Here is a 24,691-nt window from a genome sequence, read left to right on the forward strand (position 1 = left end):
AAAATGTATAGTTTTGCTAATTTTCTAAATAACATTGTGCAGATTTTCAGACTCCTAACCAAGCCCCAAAGCTTTAAATGTATACTGATGTGTACAGACTTCAAACTTGTTCTGTTTATGTAATGGGTATTTTCATATGCAGGGGAGGGGGGAGGTTCTGCTATCAGCCCCATTCAGTGGGTGTCCCAGGGTTATCTCATTAACAGTGTTAAATTGGGAGCATCCTAGTAAGTTTTTAAAAGGTTTTACACTGGATTTTTATATCAGTATCTGTGCATGTTATTCTTTATAGTAGTGTCTATTACATGCAGTTAAATGAAAATTAGTGTATACTGTCCCTTTAAAGACTCTACTGTTCAGGGATGCATATAATACACATTAGCATTTTCCTATCTTGTCCCTCTCCTCCTTTAGTTATCCCCTTGAACCCCCTTAGCATGTAAGCCTACGAGTGTAGCTGCTTTGTAGATCACTTTCATGAGAGATGATTTACAACAGTGAAATTCTTGGCAGGGCCCTCTTTTTCCCTTTATTTCCCACCTTGCATATTAGATCCATGTTTTTAGCGCTGCAGAACCTGTTGACGCTCTACAAATAACTGATAATAATAATAACAACCCTCATATTGTATTACAGCTATTGACAAATTCGCTTAGGATCTACGAAAATAAAGGAGCCACAATTATCCATAGATTGGTTTTGCTTCTTTTAATTTTAACCATAGCCAATTAATTATTGCAAATGCAGCACAAAAATAATGGAAGTACGTTACAGAGAAAACATGCGCGTAAATGTAGACCGTTAATTATAATCTATTTTACAATATACGACAATGTGGCATCATGAACAGTATATGATGCTTCATTTCCTAAACCATTTATCCAGCTTGCTTTGCTCCGCTACATTTGAGAAATATAAAACATATTTAATCCTGGCAACCTTTATCTGTAATAATTTACGATGGCATTTTAATGGCACCCTCTCAGAAAATAAAATGTTAAATAGTTAGATTGAGGAAGACTAATTGTCAAGGGTGAAAAATTTGCCAGGAGTTCAGGATCACGGTTGTATCTATCGAGTTTAGTCAATCTAATATTTCCCCTAAGCGGTGAGCTTCTTAAATCTTGGCATCTAGGTAGCAGATAAGGACAAAAAGCCGTCCCCCTTGAGGTAGATCAGCATTTTAACTGTTTTAATAAAACGAGGTCTTTTAACCGCATAAATGAAATTCAATAATTTTTTTAGATCACCTTAAATATATATATTATTAATTTGAAACATGGAACGCAGATACTCACTATTTTTTGAGAATATCCCACCAGCTGGATCTTGCTGAGAGCAGCATTGACTTCCTGCATGGTATAACACTTCCTCCACGAGAAAACGTCAATAGCTTCCTTAAGTGGTGCAGGCAACATTCTAGAGAGGGTTAAATGTATAGTAATTAGGTGCCTTTCTATACACTAATAAAGCATATAATGTAACAAACATCTTAAACAAAAGCAATACTGGTTGAATGATTTGGACTGCTATTCCTTAGGGATCTTTTATATCTGTTTAGTAGCATGAGTGCAAAAAGGGTCAAGTTAAAGGGACAGTCTACTCCAGAATTGTTATTGTTTAAAAATGTAGATAATCCCTTTATTACCCATTCCTCGGTTTTCCATAACAAACAGTTATATTAATACACTCTTTACCTATGTGATTACCCTTTATTGAAGCTTCTGCAGACTGCCCCTTATTTCAGTTCTTTTGACAGATTTGCATTTTAGCTAATCAGTGTTGGCTCCACAGGAGTGAGCACAATGTTTTTTTTTTTTTTAAATAAAAAAATATATATACATACATATTGTACATACACACATACAGTATCTCATAAAAGTGAGTACACCCCTCACATTTTTGTAATTATTATATCTTTTCATGTGACAACACTGAAGAAATTACACTTTGCTACAATGTAAAGTAGTGAGTGAACAGCCTGTATAACAGTGTAAATTTGCTGTCCCCTCAAAATAACTCAACAAACAGCCACTAAACCGTTGGCAACAAAAGTGAGTACACCCCTAAAGTGTCAATATTTTGTGTGGCCACCATTATTTTCCAGCACTGCCTTAACCCTCTTGGGCATGGAGTTCACCAGAGCTTCACAGGTTGCCACCAGAGTCTTCTTCCACTCCTCCATGACGACAACGCGGAGCTGGTGGATGTTAGCGACCTTGCGCTCCCCCACCTACCATTTGAGGATGCCCCACAGATGCTCAATAGGGTTTAGGTCTGGAGACATGCTTGGCCAGTCCATCAACTATACCCTCAGCTTCTTTAGCAAGGCAGTGGTCGTCATGGGGTCATTATCATGTTGGAATACTGCCCTCCGCCCCAGTCTCTGAAGGGAGGGGATCATGCTCTGCTTCAGTATGTCACAGTAGATGGTGGCATTCATGGTTCCCTCAATGAACTGTAACTCCCCAGTGCCGGCAGCACTCCTGTAGGCCCAGACTATGACACTCCCACCACCATGCTCGACTGTAGGCAAGAGACACTTGTCTTTGTACTCCTCACCTGGTTGCCGCCACACACGCTTGACACCATCTGAACCAAATATGTTTATCTTGGTGTCATCGGACCACAGGACATGGTTCCAGTAATCCATTACTTAAGTCTGCTTATCTTCAGCAAAATGTTTGCAGGCTTTCTTGTGCATCATCTTTAGAAGAGGCTTCCTTCTGGGACGACAGCCATGCAGTCCAATTGGATGCAGTATGCAGTGTATGGTCTGAGCACTGACCCCCCCTCACCCCTTAAACTTCTGCAGCAATTCCCAAAGATAACCTCTGGATATGATGCTGAACATGTGACCTCAACTTCTTTGGTCGACCATGGCGAGGCCTGTTCTGAGTGTTACCTGTCCTGTGAAACCGCTGTAAGGTCTTGCCCACCGTGCTGCACCTCAGTTTCAGGGTCTTGGCAATCTTCTTATAGCCTAGGCCATCTTTATGTAGAGCAACAATTCTTTTTTCAGATCCTCAGAGTTCTTTTGCCATGAGATGTCAGGTTGAACAGTGACCAGTATGAGAGAGTGTGAGAGCTATAACACCAAATTTAACACACCTGAGACCTTGTAACACTAGTGAGTCACATGACACTGGGGAGGGAAAATGGCTAATTTGGCCCAATTTGGACATTTCCACTTAGGGGTGTACTCACTTTAGTTGCCAACGGTTTAGACATTAATGGCTGTGTGTTGAGTTATTTTGAGGGGACAGCAAATTTACACTGTTATACAGGCTGTACACTCACTACTTTACATTGTAGTAAAGTGTCATTTCTTCAGTGTTGTCACAGGAAAGATATAATAAAATATTTACAAAAATGTGAGGGGTGTACTCACTTTTGTGAGATACTGTATATATATATATATATATATATATATATGCACTGAGATAAGAGGCAACCTTCAATGGCTTAGACATTAACATATGAGTCTACCTAAGTTTAGCTTTCAAGAGAACAAAGCAAGTTTGATGATAAAACTAAATTGGAAAGTTGTTTAAAATTGAATGCCCTATCTGAATCATGAAAGTTTAATTTTGACTAGACTGTCCCTTTAAATATTTAGCAGATTTGCTGGATCTCCGGGAGATAAAAGCTGAAAGCTTATGGGTGTCTCCTAAAAAAGGAAGCAAAACTCTTCAGCAGTTCTGGAGCAGTTCTAAAGCTCCACAACTGAAAAAAACGTTATATTCCGTTTTCAACAAAACTGGAAAATGCATAATGTTGTACTGATTGAGGAGTATTACAATTTTTCTGGTTTCTTTACACATCCGAAACAAAGGCTATAGATAAATATTTTAAGAAAAAACTAAGCATTATTGAGCAGCTTAACTTTTAAAAAGGAGCCTTAAAAATTGTACAATTGTTGAATAAAAATAGAAGGGTTAAAGTTTTAGTTAGTATAGGTTTAAAGGCTATATCCAGGAAATCATTTGCACATGGATCTCATTTATGAACACGTTATACCACAGCATAAAATGGACTGAAAACAATCATCTAGGTAAGTTTTTTTTCCAAAATTTTTGTAGCAAGTACCCCTGTAGACAATCATTTGATTGCTATATACCTCAACTGTAGCACATTATTGATCTTTTACATGAGGAAAAATGGAAATTGTGTATCACTTAATTTCACAAGCTTGTATTAGATATGTTAATGAAGTAAATATATAGGAATCTGATATTTGTTTAAGGTTTTCCGGAATTTAATATTTGGCAATATTACCACAGAGAATAATAAACTCATAAAACACTTATATAGTCCACTGATATTAATAATTATATGCAATCAATGTGCTTCATACATTAAAACAGAGGAAAGTAAACTCTTTTCTGCATGAGGAAAGTAATATGTATGGAACCATCTTTCTATTTTTAATAAAGATTTCATACATAGTTTATCCGTCTCATTTTACAGTGGCACACTACTATTATGCACGCTAACTATTTCACAGTGTCACATTTAACTGCCACTTGTCTCTGTAACACTTGGTCACAGTAATACACTTTCTCTGTTCATATCAGTAAAGCTCAACTCCAGCCCTAATATGTCACTAACAAGCAAGATCTAAGCCCCTTTAAAGGTTTTACTAATTTGAGATAAATCAGTGATGGAGAAGTGGTCCCACGTAGGCAGGGAAATACTCACACTGCCCTGATAGTAGTGCTCGAGGGTAGAAATGATAAACACAGCTTTCTTTGATATGTCATGTTTACAATAGCTACATCAGAAAAAAATAATAATAATTAAGACCAATCCCTGGATTACCCCTTGCCAATGCCCTAAGTAGCCCCAGGGGTACACGTACCACAGGATGAAAAAATAGGATCTAGGTTGACTATATAATTCTATAAACTTAACCCTTTATTTTAAGTTTCTGAATTGTACAGCTCTAACTCCCCCACACAATTCCTTATACGTCTGTATCTCCACCTTTGCTTTGGTAGAATACAAGACTTTAACACTCATTATCTGCTGGAGCATACCTAGAAGCAAATAAGCTGCTGTAAACTCAGTTGAAATACAATGCCTGTGTTTCTGATGCTAAACACTGATAAGGGGGTGGATCAGACTTCTCCAGACAGCATAGCTATGTAACTAATTTTGCTTATTTTTGAAAAACATAATTTATGCGTACCAGATAAATTTCTTTCCTTCCTGGCAGGGAGAGTACATAACTTCATTCCTTACTGTTGGGAAACACAACACCTGGCCACCAGGAGGAAGCAGACATGCCAGCCAAAGGCTAAAATATCCCTCACACTTCCCCTATCCCCCAGGAACAAGGAAACGTAGGAGAAACATTGGGTTATAAAAGGTGCCAGAAGAAATATAAAAAGGGAGTCGCCCTTCTTAAAAGCCCAAGAGGAAGCCACTGCTCTAGTGGAATGAGCCGTTATCCTCTCAGGAGGCTGTCGTCCCACTGTCTCATAAGCTAAGCGGATGACACTCCTCAACCAGAAAGATAGAGAAGTCATAGTAGCCTTCTGCCCCTTACCCTTCCCTGTATAGATGAAAAAGAGGAAGATTGTCTGAAATCCTTAGTAGCCTGAAGATAGAACTTCAAGGCACGAATCACATCTAGATTATGAGGCAACCTCCTTCGCTGAAGAAGGATTAGGGCACAAGGAAGGAACAACAATTTCTTGATTAATGTTACTAGTCGACACGACCTTAGGGAGGAACCCTAAGAACCTTCCAAGATAACAATTTAATGTCAACAGTATGCATAGGCTCAAATGGAGCCTGCTGCAAAACACGAAGAACAAGATCGAGGCTCCAAGGCGGAGCCCCAGACTTAAACACGGTCTGATCCTTTCCAGAGTCTTACCAAAGGACTGCACATCCGGAAGCTCAGCCAATCTTTTGTGCAGTAACACCCGTCTCCAGTCCATCCTGGAGGAAAGCTAAAAATTCTGGCAACCTTAACCTTATGCCAGGAAAAGCCACGCTCTTCACACCAGTAAAAGCAAGTCCTCCACACTTTATGGTAGATACGACAAGTAATTGGCTTATGAGCTTGAACCAGTGTAGATAACACTCTCAGAAAACCCTCTCTTGGCTAAGACTAAACGTTCAATCTCCGCAATCAGCCCCAGAGAATCTAGATTTTGATGAACGAAGGGACCCTGTATCAGCAGATCTCTGCAACAAGGTAGCCTCCACTGAGGAGATGAGGACATCCCCACCAGATACGCAAACCACATCCTTCCGGGCCACGACGTAGAAATCAGAATCACTGATGCTCGTTCCTGCTTGATGCGAGCCACCACACGAGGGAGAAGCAGTAATGGAGGAAAAAGATAGGAGTCTGAACCTCCCTGGTACGAATAGGGCATCTATCAGTTCCGCTTTGTGAGTCTCCGCCCACTCTAGTATGAGATACTTCTGTCATCACCAAGGAACTTCTCTTTCCCCACTGATGGTTGATATAAGCAACCAAGGTTATATTGTCCGATTGGAATCTGATAAACTGGGACGAACCCAGAATTGATGATGGCCCGGAGTTCGAAAAAGGTTGATCGGAAGGGAGGACTCCTCCTTAGTCCACAGACCTTGTTCCTTCTTGGCACCCCAAACGGCTCCCCAGTCGGAAAGGCTTGCGTCCGTAGTCACAATCTCCCAGGATCTGTTGAGATAGATCTGAATGGTCACCGTTCTATTGTCTCAGCATGCATAGTTGTAAGGGTCTGAGATGGAATCTAGCAAAAGGAATAATGTCGATGCAGGACACCATGAGTCCGATTACCTCCATACACTGAGCCACTGAGGGTCTTGAGGAAACCTGGAGGGCAAGACATGCCGAAGTTAGCTTGCAACATCTCTGATCTGTTAGGAATTTTGTCATGGATACAGAGTCTATTATAGTTCCCAGAAAATGTATCCTTGTACATGGAGTAAGAACACTTTTCAAAGTTTATCTTCCATCCATGTGATCGAAGCAGATTGAGAAGGGACTCCAAATGTTCTTCCGCTAGACAAAACCTGTACCAAGATATCGTCCAGGTATAGCACTACTGCAATACCTCGTGTTCTGGCAACGGCTAGAAGAGCCCCAGAACCTTTGTAAATATCCTTGGATTAGTAGCTAGGCCAAACAGAAGAGCTATGAACTGGAAGTGCTGGTCCAGAAAAGCAAACCTCAGGAACTGAAAATGTTCCCTGTGAATTGGGACATTAAGGTATGCATCCTTCAGGTCTATTGTGGTCATAGACTGTCCTTCCTGAACCAGAGGAAGGATAGACCGTATTGTCTCGATCTTGAAAGAGGGAACACTCAGAAACTTGTTTAGGCACTTTAGGTCCAGAATTGGATGAAAAGTTCCCTTTGGAACCATGAAAAGGTTTGAATAAAACCCCAAACCTCTTTCTGCTGTAGGTACCGGGACAATTACTCCTAGAGAGAAGAGATCCCGTACGCAACCTAAGAAGGCAGCCCTCTTTTCTGTTCTTGTAGACAGACTGGAGAGTAGGAATCTGCCCCTGGGCGGATGAGACTTGAATCCTATCCTGTATCCTTGAGATACAACCTCCAGGACCCAAGGGTCCTGTACATCCTGGAACCAAGCGTTCTCGGCGTGCTTCTTATTTCAGGAGTGAGCCGGCTTCCAAGTACTCTTGAGCTGCTCCAACTTGGAAGAGGAATGCTGTTGTTGCGACTTGTCAGCACTGAAGGAATGAAAATTAGACAGTTGCTGTCCCTTAGGCCTATTCTTCTTATCCTGCGGTAGGAATCACCTTTCCCCCCAGTAACCGTAAAGATAATGGAGTCCAGTCCTGGACCGAATAAAATCTTCCCCTTGAAGTGAAGAGAAAAGAGTCTGGATTTAGAAGTCATATCCACAGACCAAGACTTCAACCAGAGAGCCCTGCGGGCTAGAACCGCAAAGCCAGCAGCCTTTGCATGTATGCGAATAATCTGCATATTCGCGTCACAGATGAATTAGCACTTCTTAGTGCTTTAACTCTCTCCTGAATATCCTCGAGGGAAGTCTCTACCACAAAGAGCTCCAACAGAGTGTCGCACCAGTTGGTAGCTGCTGCAGCAACTGCGGCTACAGCTGCCACCCGGTTGAAACAAAAACACCTTCCTCATAAAAGTTTCTATTTTCGTATCCATAGGCTCTCTAAAACAAGAACTATCCTCCAGAGGGATAGTAATAGGCTTAGCCAGCGTAAAGATAGTGCCATCCACCTTAGGGATGGAGCCCCAAAAATCTAATTGAGAGTCAGGGACCAGGAATAATATTTTAAAAGTAGACAAGGGGGAAAAGTAAGTTCCTACTCTTTACCATTCATTACTAATAATGTTCACCATCTTGACTGGCAAAGGGAAGGTCAGAGGGACCTTCCTATCTTTATAAACCCTGTCTTATTTAGGGATCTTAGGTTCCTCAGGGACTGTAGCCTCTGGAATCTCTAGTGTAGACAGGACCTCCTTTAATAAAAAACGCAGATACGTAATTTCTCGGGACCCAGATTCCTGTGAAGTAGACGGCTCAGAAGTGCTAATAGTGCTATGAGTATTAGCAGGCTTGTCTCCCTTCTTAGACTTAAGAACAGTGTTTAGGCAAATGGAACACAATTGAGCAGACGGGCAAACCACAAAACCACAGCCTCCTCACAATATAAACAGGAATTATTAATCAGTACAGAAGGAGCGGAACCTTCTAATGTAGTATCAGAGTCATCCATAGCGGACAAACAAAAAGAAACGCTTTTATTTAAAAAATGGCACCTTAATACTCCCAATGGCTGGGGCACTCACCACCTACTAGACCCAGACAGCTAACAGTGACAACGCTCTCCTCAGGAGTGATGTCTGCAGCAGGATCTTAGGAAATGAAAGAGACCACACACAATCATGTGGTACGTAAGACAGGACTTCCCCTGCTATGGAAAAGGGGCTAAAATATTATGAGCTGCGCAACACTTCAAAAACAAAAGTGAAACCTGTTTGTTCCAAGCCAAAAACACAGTCTATGAGCCCAAAAAAACTCACATTAAGCAGCTATAAATCTCCAAGCTGTTCAAATAATCTCCCGGAAGGAGATATTAACCCTTGATCCTATTGAGGTATAAAAGGAGCCACACTGGCGGAGCCGGCATCCGAGAGGAATGGCCGCACTGTAGGTGAGCTCTGACTGTCATCTCTCCAGAAATCTCATGAACGAGGGTTATATCTTCAATACTCCGGTCCTGGAGCGAAATTAAGCTGCACAGAGTAGGATGTAAAGTCTGAGCACTTTCGAACATACAGCACCTGAAGCCGGATCCCACTATTAGGAAAACGGGGCCTACTAAACCGCCGCTATTTTGAAGCCCTGACAGGCTGTAAATTGAAAGGGTTCGTAGCTCATATAAAGCATTCGGCTCAGCCTGCAGGCCTGCTGCTTACTACAAAGTGCCGTATAACAAGTCTCAACAGACCTATCTAAGGACAATGAGGTATGAACTTTCTACACCTGCCTGATAACGTTATAATATGACTGTAAACCTCCTGCTCACGGACAAGGTGCATATAACCATCATAATATGAGCACACCTAGAGGGAAAAGTTATGGATGACACTGTTCTTAGCATAATAACCCTGGGACTGACTTATACTTAATCGTTTACATATAGCTGCAAAAGGGACCCCAGATATGACCTCAGTACACCAAGCCATGCATTATGCCTTACATTAGCTGCCACATCTGATCACATCACTTGCTGCCTATATATATATATATATATATATATATATATATATATATATATATATATATATATAGTGAAAGAACTTTCACCTCCTCCAGAGGACATCTTCTATGTAAATATACTTTGCTTAAAGAGGGCCCCAAAGGTGGAGCCAATTGCACAATCTTTTATATAACGTATCAGCATATCTGAGAACTCTAAGCTGGTGTGAAGGGCCCTGGGACCTTTACCAAGTCCCAAAATGTTGCCAAAGAAGCTTAATAAAGCAGAGAAACCTGGCAAAACTACTGCCATATCCCACCAAACAGTGAACTCATACTTCAAGCTGCCAGACCCGACCCCTGTGGGTAAATCTGCATCCTCAAATAACCAAAAACCAGACATTTCATCCTCAGAAGATGAAGAGATAGACGCGCAAAAGGCGCATAGCCTTCAAAGACATCTCCCACAAATGTATCGATATCCTCCTTATACAAGAAACACATTTTATAGACGAAAAAGAACCCACCTTTTTTGCCTCCACATACCCCACACACCATCACAGTAGGGACAACACAAAAAAGGTTTGTGGGGTTTCCATCCTGATACATAAAACAACTCCATTTCAGGTTCAACAGATAGAGAAAGATAAAGAGGGGAGATACCTGGAGATTACTGTGCTCTTGTTCAGCAGGTTAATAACTTTGGTTAATATATATGCCCCCAAAACACAGCAGGCCTCTTTTATTCGTAAAACTACTAGTTCTACTATACATATTATTTAGCACCAAATCAAACATATACGCGTATTAACTATATCTTATTAGACCATATCACGCTATCCGGTTTGTTAGAAACTGAAGTAATCCCCATAGTTTGGTCAGACCACTCTGTAGTTTCCTGCAAGCTAACATGGGCCCAGACCCCATTAAAACCCTTCCGGTGCCGTTTAGATGACACCCTTTTAAAAGATAAACTATTAACCCAGCAGACTGAACAATTGCTCAAAGAATTTTTCCAGATTAACAACACCCCTGAAATTGACCCATTCGTACTGTGGGAGACACAAGTGTTTGCTGAGAGGAGAACCAATTAAGACAAAATCAACCCAAACTAAAGAAAAGAGAGCACTCTACAATGACTTGATTACTGATTTAACCCTATGGGATAGGTCCCATAAATTGCACCCTTACAGATGAGACTATTAAGACAAAACTGGACCAGGCCGCCAATAGGTTTAGAGAATTAATTCAACAAGGTGCTCACACCCAAGCCTTTAAACTACAGCAGACATTCTTTATCGAGGGCAATAAACCTGGAACATTGCTGGCCAGGGCGAATAGGCCCAAACAAACTACCAACTATGTCTTCCACCTTCAGACACCTCTAGGTAACAGAATAGCAGATTCCCTGGGGATTGCAAACGGTTTTCGTGACTTTTACTCCAAGTTATACAACCTCTTCCCTGACAGGGACAAGGACCGACATGTACATAACTGTCAGACATACCTGGGACATGTAGAACTACCGAAATTAACACAGGATCAAACTGATCTACTAAAACAACCTTTTACAGCTAGAGAAATTGAGTTAGCTATTAAGTCATTAAAACAGGGTAAGAGTCCGGGACCAGACGATTTTAATGGCGGCTATTACAAAAAATGTAAACATATCCTGATACGACATCTATTTGCTGTCTTTAGACATATAGGTGAGGGCAACGTGCTGCCATCGTCGATGCTTGAAGCAGTGGTCACCGTGATTCCTAAGCCAAACACAGACCCAGCGCTCCCATCTAGCTATAGACCCATTTCGCTGTTAAATGTAGACATAAAAATCGACTCTAAAGTTTTGTCCAATAGACTAAATGCCCTCTTACCATCATTGATACATCCAGACCAGGTGGGTTTTGTGTTGCGGACAGAGGCGAAAGACAATACGGTTAGAGTCCATCTCCTACAGTATTCTAAAGAACAAAAACTCCCTTTTATATTACAGTCTACTGATGCTGAAAAAGCTTTCGACAGACTTGACTTTTCTTAAATTGACCCTAGAAAAATTTGGCCTCCCGGACAGCTTCATAAATTGCGTATTCATACTATACTCTTCCCCTACAGCCAGAATACGGGTCACTGGAATCCTGTCAGAGCCCTTCCAAATTCGAAATGGAACTAGACAGGGGTGCCCTCTGTCACCACTATTATTCGTGTTAGCAATGGAGGTAGTTGCGTCTGCCTTGCGCGCAAACCCAGAGGTTCAGGGAATCACATTAGATAATACCCAGTATAGGTTAGCACTCTACGCTGACGATTTATTATTAACGCTGACCTCACCCAGATCCTCTCTCTCCGCGGCACAGACTACTCTTGAAGATTATGCTAGAGTGTATAATTATTCTGTTAATCTAACCAAATCAGAAATATTAGCTGCTAACCTCACTGAAAGGGAAACACTGAAATTGGCACAACAGACTCCATACTTAATTTAAACATCATCCCTAAAATACCTTGGAGTACACCTAACGACCTGTCCCCAAAGACTAGTAGAACTTAATTATAACGCCCTTCTAACAACTTTAACTAGGGAGACCTCTAGCTGGCTGAACAAAAACATTTCATGGATAGGTAGAATTAATGTTGCCAAAATGACACTCCTCCCCAAATTCCTTTATATATTCCAAACCATACCAATTCCCCTACCGGAAACTTATATACTCAAACTACAAAGCATGATTAACTCATACATCTGGATAAAAAGCCTTCCAGAATAGCCAAAAACACATTGTATATGACCAAACTGAACTGAGGCTTAGGAGTTCCTGATATGGCAAAATACAGAGCATCAGTGTTTATTCGTAGAGTCCTTGACTGGTGCACATTTGCAGTTTACAGCGGTGGATTGTGGATCCTCATAGAACATTCGATCACAGCTACACCCCAGTTAGGTGCTTTATGCCGACAACAGTCAAATAATCACCCGAACTCCATAAAAAATTACAAAATTATCAAAGAAACCCCGGATCTGTGGCTCAGCCTGATCCGTAAATATAATCATATCTCCTCGACCCCATCTCCAGTGACGACAGTCCTGTCTAACTCAGAATTCCCAATAGGTCACCCCCTTACGCCTACACAACCGTCTAATATACATGGCCTATTACTTTTCCACAACCTTTATTGACTCAGGGAATTTGATCTCCAAACAAAACCTCTTATCGCTGAACATTACACACTTCACACAATGGTTCAGATACTTCCAGTTGAGGCATTTCATTGATACCCATAGACAAAAAACAGAATTTATGCTTACCTGATAAATTACTTTCTCCAACGGTGTGTCCGGTCCACGGCGTCATCCTTACTTGTGGGATATTCTCCTCCCCAACAGAAAATGGCAAAGAGCCCAGCAAAGCTGGTCACATGATCCCTCCTAGGCTCCGCCTACCCCAGTCATTCGACCGACGTACAGGAGGAAATATGCATAGGAGAAACCATATGATACCGTGGTGACTGTAGTTAGAGAAAATAATTCATCAGACCTGATTAAAAAAACCAGGGCGGGCCGTGGACCGGACACACCGTTGGAGAAAGTAATTTATCAGGTAAGCATAAATTCTGTTTTCTCCAACATAGGTGTGTCCGGTCCACGGCGTCATCCTTACTTGTGGGAACCAATACCAAAGCTTTAGGACACGGATGAAGGGAGGGAGCAAATCAGGTCACCTAAATGGAAGGCACCACGGCTTGCAAAACCTTTCTCCCAAAAATAGCCTCTGAAGAAGCAAAAGTATCAAATTTGTAAAATTTGGCAAAAGTGTGCAGTGAAGACCAAGTCGCTGCCTTACATATCTGGTCAACAGAAGCCTCGTTCTTGAAGGCCCATGTGGAAGCCACAGCCCTAGTGGAGTGAGCTGTGATTCTTTCAGGAGGCTGCCGTCCGACAGTCTCATAAGCCAAACGGATAATGCTTTTAAGCCAAAAAGAAAGAGTGGTAGAAGTTGCTTTTTGACCTCTCCTTTTACCAGAATAAACAACAAACAAAGAAGAAGTTTGTCTGAAATCTTTAGTGGCCTCTAAATAGAATTTTAGAGCACGGACTACGTCCAAATTGTGTAACAAACGTTCCTTCTTTGAAACTGGATTCGGGCACAAAGAAGGTACAACTATCTCCTGGTTAATATTCTTGTTGGAAACAACTTTCGGAAGAAAACCAGGCTTAGTACGCAAAACCACCTTATCTGCATGGAACACCAGATAGGGCGGAGAACACTGCAGAGCAGATAACTCAGAAACTCTTCTAGCAGAAGAAATTGCAACCAAAAACAAAACTTTCCAAGATAATAACTTAATATCTACGGAATGTAAGGGTTCAAACGGAACCCCTTGAAGAACTGAAAGAACTAGATTAAGACTCCAGGGAGGAGTCAAAGGTCTGTAAACAGGCTTGATTCTAACCAGAGCCTGAACAAACGCTTGAACCTCTGGCACAGCTGCCAGCCTTTTGTGAAGTAAAACAGATAACGCAGAAATCTGTCCCTTCAGAGAACTTGCAGATAATCCCTTCTCCAAACCTTCTTGTAGAAAGGATAAAATCCTAGGAATTTTTATCTTGTTCCATGGGAATCCTTTAGATTCACACCAACAGATATATTTTTTCCATATCTTATGGTAATTTTTTCTAGTTACAGGCTTTCTAGCCTGAATCAGAGTATCTATTACAGAATCTGAAAACCCACGCTTTGATAAAATCAAGCGTTCAATCTCCAAGCAGTCAGTTGGAGAGAAACCAGATTCGGATGTTCGAATGGACCTTGAACAAGAAGGTCCTGTCTCAAAGGTAGCTTCCATGGTGGAGCCGATGACATATTCACCAGGTCTGCATACCAAGTCCTGCGTGGCCACGCAGGAGCTATCAAGATCACCGAAGCCCTCTCCTGGTTGATCCTGGCTACCAGCCTGGGAATGAGAGGAAACGGTGGGAAAACATAAGCTAGGTTGAAGGTCCAAGGTGCTACTAGTGCATCTACTAGAGTCGCCTTGGGATCCCTGGATCTGGACCCGTAACAAGGAACCTTGAAGTTCTGACGAGACGCCATCAGATCCATGTCTGGAATGCCCCATAATTGAGTTATTTGGGCAAAGATTTCCGGGTGGAGTTCCCACTCCCCCGGATGGAATGTCTGACGACTCAGAAAATCCGCTTCCCAATTTTCCACTCCTGGGATGTGGATTGCAGACAAGTGGCAGGAGTGATCCTCCGCCCATTGAATTATCTTGGTCACTTCCTCCATCGCCAGGGAACTCCTTGTTCCCCCCTGATGGTTGATATATGCAACTGTCGTCATGTTGTCTGATTGAAACCTTATGAATTTGGCCTTTGCTAGATGAGGCCAAGCTTTGAGAGCATTGAATATCGCTCTCAGTTCCAGAATGTTTATCGGGAGAAGAGATTCTTCCCGAGACCATAGACCCTGAGCTTTCAGGGGTTCCCAGACCGCGCCCCAGCCCACCAGACTGGCGTCGGTCGTGACAATGACCCACTCTGGTCTGCGGAAGCTCATTCCCTGTGACAGGTTGTCCAGGATTAGCCACCAACGGAGTGAATCTCTGGTCCTTTGATCTACTTGAATCGTCGGAGACAAGTCTGTATAATCCCCATTCCACTGTCTGAGCATGCACAGTTGTAATGGTCTTAGATGAATTCGTGCAAAAGGAACTATGTCCATTGCTGCAACCATCAATCCTATTACTTCCATGCACTGCGCTATGGAAGGACGAAGAACAGAATGAAGAATTTGACAAGAGCTTAGAAGTTTTGATTTTCTGACCTCTGTCAGAAAAATCCTCATTTCTAAGGAGTCTATTATTGTTCCCAAGAAGGGAACTCTTGTTGACGGGGAAAGAGAACTTTTTTCTATGTTCACTTTCCATCCGTGAGATCTGAGAAAGGCTAGGACGATGTCCGTATGAGCCTTTGCTTTTGACAGAGACGACGCTTGAATCAGGATGTCGTCCAAGTACGGTACTACTGCAATGCCCCTTGGTCTTAGAACCGCTAGAAGGGACCCTAGTACCTTTCTGAAAATTCTCGGAGCAGTGGCTAATCCGAATGGAAGTGCCACAAACTGGTAATGCTTGTCCAGAAAAGCGAACCTTAGGAACTGATGATGTTCCTTGTGGATAGGAATATGGAGGTACGCATCCTTTAAATCCACCGTGGTCATAAATTGACCTTCCTGGATGGTAGGAAGGATCGTTCGAATGGTTTCCATTTTGAACGATGGAACCCTGAGAAATTTGTTTAGGATCTTGAGATCTAGAATTGGTCTGAATGTTCCCTCTTTTTTGGGAACTATGAACAGGTTGGAGTAAAACCCCATCCCTTGTTCTCTTATTGGAACTGGATGAATTACTCCCATCTTTAACAGGTCTTCTACACAATGTAAGAATGCCTGTCTTTTTATTTGGTTTGAAGATAATTGAGACCTGTGGAACCTTCCCCTTGGGGGTAGTTCCTTGAATTCCAGGAGATAACCTTGAGAAACTATTTCTAGTGCCCAAGGATCCTGAACATCTCTTGCCCAGGCCTGAGCAAAGAGAGAAAGTCTGCCCCCCACCAGATCCGGTCCCGGATCGGGGGCCATCCCTTCATGCTGTTTTGGTAGCAGTGGCAGGCTTCTTGGCCTGCTTACCCTTGTTCCAGCCTTGCATCGGTCTCCAGGCTGGTTTGGGTTGAGAAGTATTACCCTCTTGCTTAGAGGATGTAGAAGTAGAGGCTGGTCCGTTTCTGCGAAAGGGACGAAAATTAGGCTTATTTCTAGCCTTAAAAGACCTATCCTGAGGAAGGGCGTGGCCCTTTCCTCCGGTGATGTCTGAAATAATCTCTTTCAAATCAGGACCAAACAGTGTTTTGCCCTTGAAAGGGATGTTAAGCAATTTTGTCTTGGAAGACACATCCGCTGACCAAGACTTTAGCCAGAGCGCTCTGCGCGCCACGATAGCAAACCCTGAATTTTTCGCCGCTAATCTCGCTAATTGCAAAGCGGCATCTAGAATAAAAGAGTTAGCCAATTTAAGTGCATGAACTCTGTCCATAACCTCCTCATACGAAGATTCTTTATTGAGCGACTTTTCTAGTTCTTCGAACCAGAAACACGCTGCCGTAGTGACAGGAACAATGCATGAAATTGGTTGAAGAAGGTAACCTTGCTGAACAAACATTTTTTTAAGCAAACCCTCTAATTTTTTATCCATAGGATCTTTAAAAGCACAACTATCTTCTATGGGAATAGTAGTGCGTTTGTTTAGAGTAGAGACCGCCCCCTCGACCTTAGGGACTGTCTGCCATAAGTCCTTTCTGGGGTCGACTATAGGAAATAATTTCTTAAATATAGGGGGAGGAACAAAAGGTATGCCGGGCCTTTCCCATTCCTTGTTTACTATGTCCGCCACCCGCTTGGGTATAGGAAAAACACCGGGGGGCACCGGAACCTCTAGGAACTTGTCCATCTTACATAATTTCTCTGGAATGACCAAATTGTCACAATCATCCAGAGTAGATAATACCTCCTTAAGCAGTGCGCGGAGATGTTCTAATTTAAATTTAAATGTTACAACATCAGGTTCAGCTTGTTGAGAAATTTTTCCTGAATCTGAAATTTCTCCCTCAGACAAAACCTCCCTCCTGGCCCCTTCAGATTGGTGTGAGGGTATGTCAGAAACGTTATCATCAGCGTCCTCTTGCTCTTCAGTGTTTAAAACAGAGCAATCGCGCTTTCTTTGATAAGTAGGCATTTTAGATAAAATATTTGCAATAGAATTATCCATAACAGCCGTTAATTGTTGCATAGTAATAAGTATTGGCGCACTAGATGTACTAGGGGCCTCTTGTGTGGGCAAAACTGGTGTAGACACAGAAGGGGGTGATGCAGTGCCATGCTTACTCCCCTCATCTGAAGAATCATCTTGGGCACTATTATTATCTGTGGCATCATTGTCCCTACTTTGTTTGGACACCATGTCACAATTATCACATATATTTAAATGGGGAGACACATTGGCTTTCATACATATAGAACATCGTTTATCTGATGGTTCAGACATGTTAAACAGGCTTAAACTTGTCAACAAAGCACAAAAAAACGTTTTAAAATAAAACCGTTACTGTCACTTTAAATTTTAAACAGAACACACTTTATTACTGAATATGCGAAAAAGTATGAAGCAATTGTTCAAAATTCACCAAAATTTCACCACAGTGTCTTAAAGCCTTAAAATTATTGCACACCAAATTTGAAAGCTTTAACCCTTAAAATAACGGAACCGGAGCCGTTTTTACATTTAACCCCTATACAGTCCCAGGAATCTGCTTTGCTGAGACCCAACCAAGCCCAGAGGGGAATACGATACCAAATGACGCCTTCTATAAGCTTTTTCAGTGGATCTTAGCTCCTCACACATGCATCTGCATGCCTTGCCTTCCAAAAACAACTGCGCATTAGTGGCGCGAAAATGAGGCTCTGCCTATGACTAGAGAAGGCCCCCATCTGAAAAAGGTGTCCATACAGTGCCTGCCGTTTTTTAACAACAATCCCCAAGATTATAATAACTATAAAGAGCTATAATCTGTCAAATATGCTTAGCAAAGTAATCGTTTTAGCCCAGAAAAATGTCTACCAGTTTTTTAAGCCCTTATAAAGCCTTTATTCTTTTACTTAATCTAAGAAAATGGCTTACCGGTCCCCATAGGGAAAATGACAGCCTTCCAGCATTACCAAGTCGTGTTAGAAATGTGGCCAGTCATACCTCAGGCAGAAAAGTCTGCCAACTGCTTCCCCCAACTGAAGTTACTTCATCTCAACAGTCCTGTGTGGAAACAGCAATCGATTTTAGTAACGTTTGCTAAAATCATCTTCCTCTTACAAACAGAAATCTTCTTCTCTTTTCTGTTTCAGAGTAAATAGTACATACCAGCACTATTTTAAAATAACAAACACTTGATTGAAGAATAAAAACTACATTTAAACACCAAAAAACTCTTAGCCATCTCCGTGGAGATGTTGCCTGTGCAACGGCAAAGAGAATGACTGGGGTAGGCGGAGCCTAGGAGGGATCATGTGACCAGCTTTGCTGGGCTCTTTGCCATTTCCTGTTGGGGAGGAGAATATCCCACAAGTAAGGATGACGCCGTGGACCGGACACACCTATGTTGGAGAAATACCTTTTAGTTAGAGACCTCACTGTATTTGAGAAACTGTGCCATGCTGAAGAGACACCCCCTCATACAATTTCAACTCTCTATGCACTTTTAAATAATCCGCCCACGATCATGCATACCAAAACCATAATTTTTTGGAACATAGAGCTACATTACACTTTAAGTGAGAATGAGTGGGCGACAATATTTCGCAAAACAAGTAGAGTGGCCCACTCGGCATCACTTCTAGAAACAAACTACAAATTTCTACTTAGGTGGTATCTTACACCACAACGTCTGAAATACATCTTCCCCCAAGCCTCAGACTGCTGCTGGCGTAGATGCGCAGAACAGGGATCTCCATATCACCTGTGGTGGACATGCCCAAAGATTAACCAGTTCTGGGCTGACATACATTCTACAATTAGTAAAATCCTAGAATGTGAGTTTGACTTAGATCCATTAGTGTACTTATTTAATGTTACCCCTAGAGTACCTTCCAAACAACAGCTCTCTTACAACTAGCAATTTGTAGCGCCAAACAGGTGATTCCACAGATGTGGAAAAAAGAATCTCCCCCGACACTGAATATGTGGGTCACACAGATGACTACTAAACTGAAACTAGAAAGGTATTGCTATTATTCAATGGATAGATTGGATTTCTACGCTGAGATAATGTTCTACTGGGAAACTAATAATCTATATAGGAGAGATGCACCATAATAGAATCTTGTGTAGATGATTATATACCCCCTAGCCGACGGGGTTGGGCGTGGATACTGGATTCCAGCCTCCTAGCTCTAGGGACACTCCATGGGAGAGGCAGTATATTAAAGATAGGAGATGAGTTGCAACTAACAGGGTTATATATTGTCTTGACCACACACTTTGACCACCCCAAACCCCCTGACGCTGACCCTCTCGAGGGCAATTCATTGTTATTTAACAAGCAACGCACACAACTGTATTGATCAAACTATTGCAACTGCACAAGATTATAATATTCTCACTTTCTGTACTTTGTTCTTTGTACCATGTGAAAACCTCAATAAAAAGTTTTATACAAAAAAAAAAAAAGCCACACTGTGACCCTGTATAGCATTTTAAAGTGTATATATAAAAAACGGTCTTACCCTCTAGGATCCAAGCTGTGGATAAGGCACAGCCTCTCAAGTGTGAAAGTCTTGAAGCAGCGCTTCTGACATGAACTTGAGTGTGTAACAGCAAGCAGTGAAACTCGTTGACACTGATTGCTCACGAGCTGTTAGCGACAGTCTGGATGGGTTCGCAGAAAAACTTTCCCTGCATCTCCAGACTTTCATCAATACTCTTACCGAGAGGTTGACATGATTACTTAACACTTCAGTCCATCTTGAAGGGAACATACCCATTACAGGACTATCCAAATCTTCTGACACTTCCCTGCCACCTCCTATAGTGACGAAAGGCAAAAAATGACTGGGGGAAAGGTGAAGTGGGAGGTATATTTAAGCCTTTGCTAGGGTGTCTTTGCCTCCTCCTGGTGGCTAGGTGTTGTATTTCCCAACAGTAAGGAATTAAGTTGTGTACTCTCCCTGCCTTATGGAAGTAAATTATTTTAAAATACTTGCCAGCAATTTTTAAACAATTTTAATGCAAACTATTTTTACTTTTAGCATATGCACAGATCTCCACATGTTTTATGGCACTTTAAGACTTTTCATGAGAAACAAAACAGGATCATAGAGTATAAATGAGACAAACACAAAATACAAACTTTCATTAAATACTATTATTATGCATTGTACATCACCGTGCATCCACACTGCAATAGTGTTGCGTTGCTTACTGGCAAATCACCATAAAAGGGACAGAAAACACCTTGTAAGATTTTTCAGCAGTCATGCACCAAATTAACATATTAGGTAAGTCTGAAAATGTTTTGAATACATTAGCACCAGTAGCGGAACTACTCAACAGAGGGCCCTGGTGCATTATTTTTTTTGCCCTCCCCCATAGGTAACTCAGTAATGAACAATATTAATAATATACATGCCACTCTGTATGATTTTGAGGATAGATAGACCTGTTACCTGCAATAATAAATGGCTCCTCTGCATTAGGATTGTACACATGGTGCACATGCCTATGTATAGAATGGCCGATATGGGCCCCTCAGCACTTGGGCCCTGGTGCCACGGCACCAATGGTTATGATTAGTCAGACTCTACCTACCACTTGGCGTATTTGGAGGAGCCAGCTCAGACTTGCTGCTGGAGAATAATTAGCTAGCAACAGTCACTATGTTAGCAAAACATGCTTTGTTCTGCATCGATCATTATCTCTGCTGAAGCCAATTAGGGATAATTATGTGGCAGGTTTAGGCTTGTGAAGTCTGCCATGTGCAATTTTGAGTTCCTAGAAATGGAAAACCCACAATTTTGCAAACTTAAATTACAAGAACGGGGGGGGGGGGGGGGGGGAGTATACTGCAAAGCAACCGTTTATATTTCAAATCTCAGTTAATGTCACTTTAAAAGCTGCATTAAATCTATCAGTAGAATGGGGCAAAAAAAGAAATAAAAATATGATGATCTGGAATGGAATAATTATTCTGTGCATACTGCTCTGGGGTCCATGGATAGGTGAGGGGGGGGGGGAGACAGACCATGGATAGGTTCACAGCGGCGGTTGCAGTGCCCGGGTCAGGTATTGGAAAAGCTTGCTCTTTTCCAATATCGTTCCCGGCGCTGCAACACTCAGCTGGAAACCTATCCATGGTCGTCGTCCCCGCCCACGGCAGGATGTGGTACCTTTACCGAACTTGCAACTTTAAACAACTTTCCAATTCATTTCTATTATCTAATTTGCTTTGTCTTCTTGGCATCCTTTGTTGAAAAGCATATCTAGGTAGGCTCAGGAGAAGCAACGCAGTACTGGCAGCTAACTGCTGATTGGTAGCAGCACAGATATACCTCTTGTCATTGTCTAAACCAATTTGTTCAGCTAGGTCTCAGTAGTGCATTGCTGCTCCTGAAACAGAATCAATCACATTTGATAATAGAATTAAATTTCAAAGTTGTTTAAAATGATATGCTCTATCAGAATCAAAGAAAAAGGTTAGGTTTTATGTATCTTTAAGAAAGCGACTGCAGGTTTTGCATTGTCGACAAATTCTGTTTCTGGTGACATTGCCAACATCACACTGTACCAACTGGCAAATTATTTCATTATAACAAAAAAAAAAAAAAAAAGTGCAAATCACAGGGATATAATTTTTTGTTTTTTTACAGAAAACAAGAAAATGTTTTCTCATCCAGTTACTTGAAGTTAAACTAATCGTGAGCATATCACCATTTTTACAATACTGAATGCTCACAGACTATAAAGGGGTTGAGAAAAAGAAAAACAGGTTCCAGTCTGCAAATTATCTTAAAGAGGGATTATTATTACTTTATAGCAGGATCCATAGTACAAAGTAGCATCATCATTTCGGGCCTACAATCATGATTAACCCCTTTACACCCTTAGGACATCCCATACTGTCCTAACAGCACTGGTCTTTAACTCCCTACGGACGGCATGGAACATCCTACCTTTTTGTCGTCCTGCAGCCTCCTTCTTTTGTTTAATACAAAATCAGACTGTGGGGCTTCGCTAGCATCATAGGCACTCCCCCATGATTCGATCCCAGCCTTGATATCACGTGGTTGCATCGACCATCGCGTGATTTCATTTTTAAAGTGTGTTTACATCGAAACGAAGGGTTAAGAGCTGGTTGTAGGCACAAAACATTTTTGTTAATTTGTACCTTGGACCCTGCTATGAAATAATAAAGGTCCATTTTTAAGAAAATCTGGAGGATGGAACTTATTTTTCATTTCTGCAGTTCTGAAGGTGGCCCAGTATTGTGTACGGTTTTCCACTAAGGAAACTTTGATTATGAAGGGGTTAAGCAAGACCTTCTCTTACCATAACTCACACTTGACTGCAATATGTCATCTCTAAAGCATCAAATCGATTTTTCAGTCTGATCCTTCAATGACTGACAACCTTGAAACAAATCTTTAGCACTAACACCGTGTGAGCCACAGACTCGTGCCAAGGATTGGAGAGATAAATTGCTTTTCTGGTGCATTAATATAGATGCTATTAGATGTTAATTCTCTATGGTTTAAAATATTGCATGGCTATTATCTGACCTACTGGAATCTGCAGGAGAATGTCCATTGAGAATTATTGATTCTTAAGGTAAACTTTCTGTAAAGAGAAGCAAAATATCAGCATATCCTTTGTATGCAAAAATAAATTTAGTTTGTAAAAGCCATTTATTATCTGAAAACGGAACATTTTTTTGTTCAAACAAATAAATTAATACATAAATAAAAACACAGATTTAAAGGGATACTAAACAATTTCTTTTATTTCATGATTCAGACAGAGCATGCAATTTTAAGCAATTCTCTATATTACTCTTATTATCAAAATTGCCAATTCTAAAAGAACAGTTACTGCTGCCTTAGGTTACTTCCACAGAATGTACAGTATGTATGCGTGTGTGTGTAAATATGTGTGTAATATATGTGTTTATAAATGTATATGTGGTTATGTATGTGTAAATATGTGTGTAATATATGTGTTTATAAATGTACATGTGGTTATGTGTGTGTAAATATGTGTGTAATATATGTGTTTATAAATGTGTATGTGGTTATGTGTGTGTAAATATGTGTGTAATATATGTGTTTATAAATGTACATGTGGTTATGTGTGTGTATATATGTGTGTAATATATGTGTTTATAAATGTGTATGTGGTTATGTGTGTGTAAATATGTGTGTAATATATGTGTTTATAAATGTATATGTGGTTATGTGTGTGTAAATATGTGTGTAATATATGTGTTTATAAATGTACATGTGGTTATGTGTGTGTATATATGTGTGTAATATATGTGTTTATAAATGTACATGTGGTTATGTGTGTGTATATATGTGTGTAATATATGTGTTTATAAATGTACATGTGGTTATGTGTGTGTAAATATGTGTGTAATATATGTGTTTATAAATGTACATGTGGTTATGTGTGTGTAAATATGTGTATGAGTATGTGTAAATATGTATTTGTGTGGGTGTAAATATTTTTTTACGAATCAGGACAAGTAGATTGTCATGAGGGACAAGTAGATTGGGCTCCCACTTTAGTCCCTTGGACAAGTAGTTATTTTTAAAAATAAATCCACACCCCTGTGATGACAGTCAAAACCTTGAAACAGCAGTCCAGAAGTGGTTTCTCTTGCTGCATCCATGCCATAAAGAGGAAATGAGTCATTAAAACAGTACTTGGAAGCAATAACCATGAGATATTGTATATCTCATATGCATATCTCACCCAGAGTTACCTGTTGCATTGGTATTGGCCATGCCATAAAGGGGGAATGAGTCATTAAAACAGAATCGGCTAGATTACGAGTTTTGCGTTAGAGGCTATGCGGTGCTAACGAGCAGTTTTTTCTCACCGCTCACTTACCTACAGCGCTGGTATTACGGGTTTTTACAAACCCGGCGTCAAGACAAAAAGTAAGCGTAGAGCTAAATTTTGCTCCATATCTCACTCCAATACCAGCGCTGCTTAAGTCAGCGGTGAGCTGGTCATATGTGCTCGTGCACGATTTCCCCATAGCAATAAACGGGGAGAGCCGGCTAAAAAAAAAGTCTAACACCTGCCAAAAAGCAGCATAAAACTCAGTAACGCAGCCCCATCGATTCCTATGGGCAAAT

General features: G+C 41.1%; 1 protein-coding gene across 1 annotated transcript in view; it reads right to left on the reverse strand.

The window, feature by feature from the left end:
* Positions 1 to 24,691, reverse strand: part of INTS9 (integrator complex subunit 9) — a 271,893-nt gene that overhangs the window by 138,814 nt on the left and 108,388 nt on the right. The window contains exon 5 of the mRNA XM_053711080.1: positions 1,299 to 1,463. Within this exon, the coding sequence (XP_053567055.1) occupies positions 1,299 to 1,463 (165 nt within the window). The remainder of the gene's footprint in view (positions 1 to 1,298; positions 1,464 to 24,691) is intronic.

The sequence above is a fragment of the Bombina bombina genome, chromosome 4 (assembly GCF_027579735.1).
Source record: "Bombina bombina isolate aBomBom1 chromosome 4, aBomBom1.pri, whole genome shotgun sequence".
In the NCBI taxonomy this organism is placed as follows: Eukaryota; Metazoa; Chordata; class Amphibia; order Anura; family Bombinatoridae; genus Bombina; species Bombina bombina.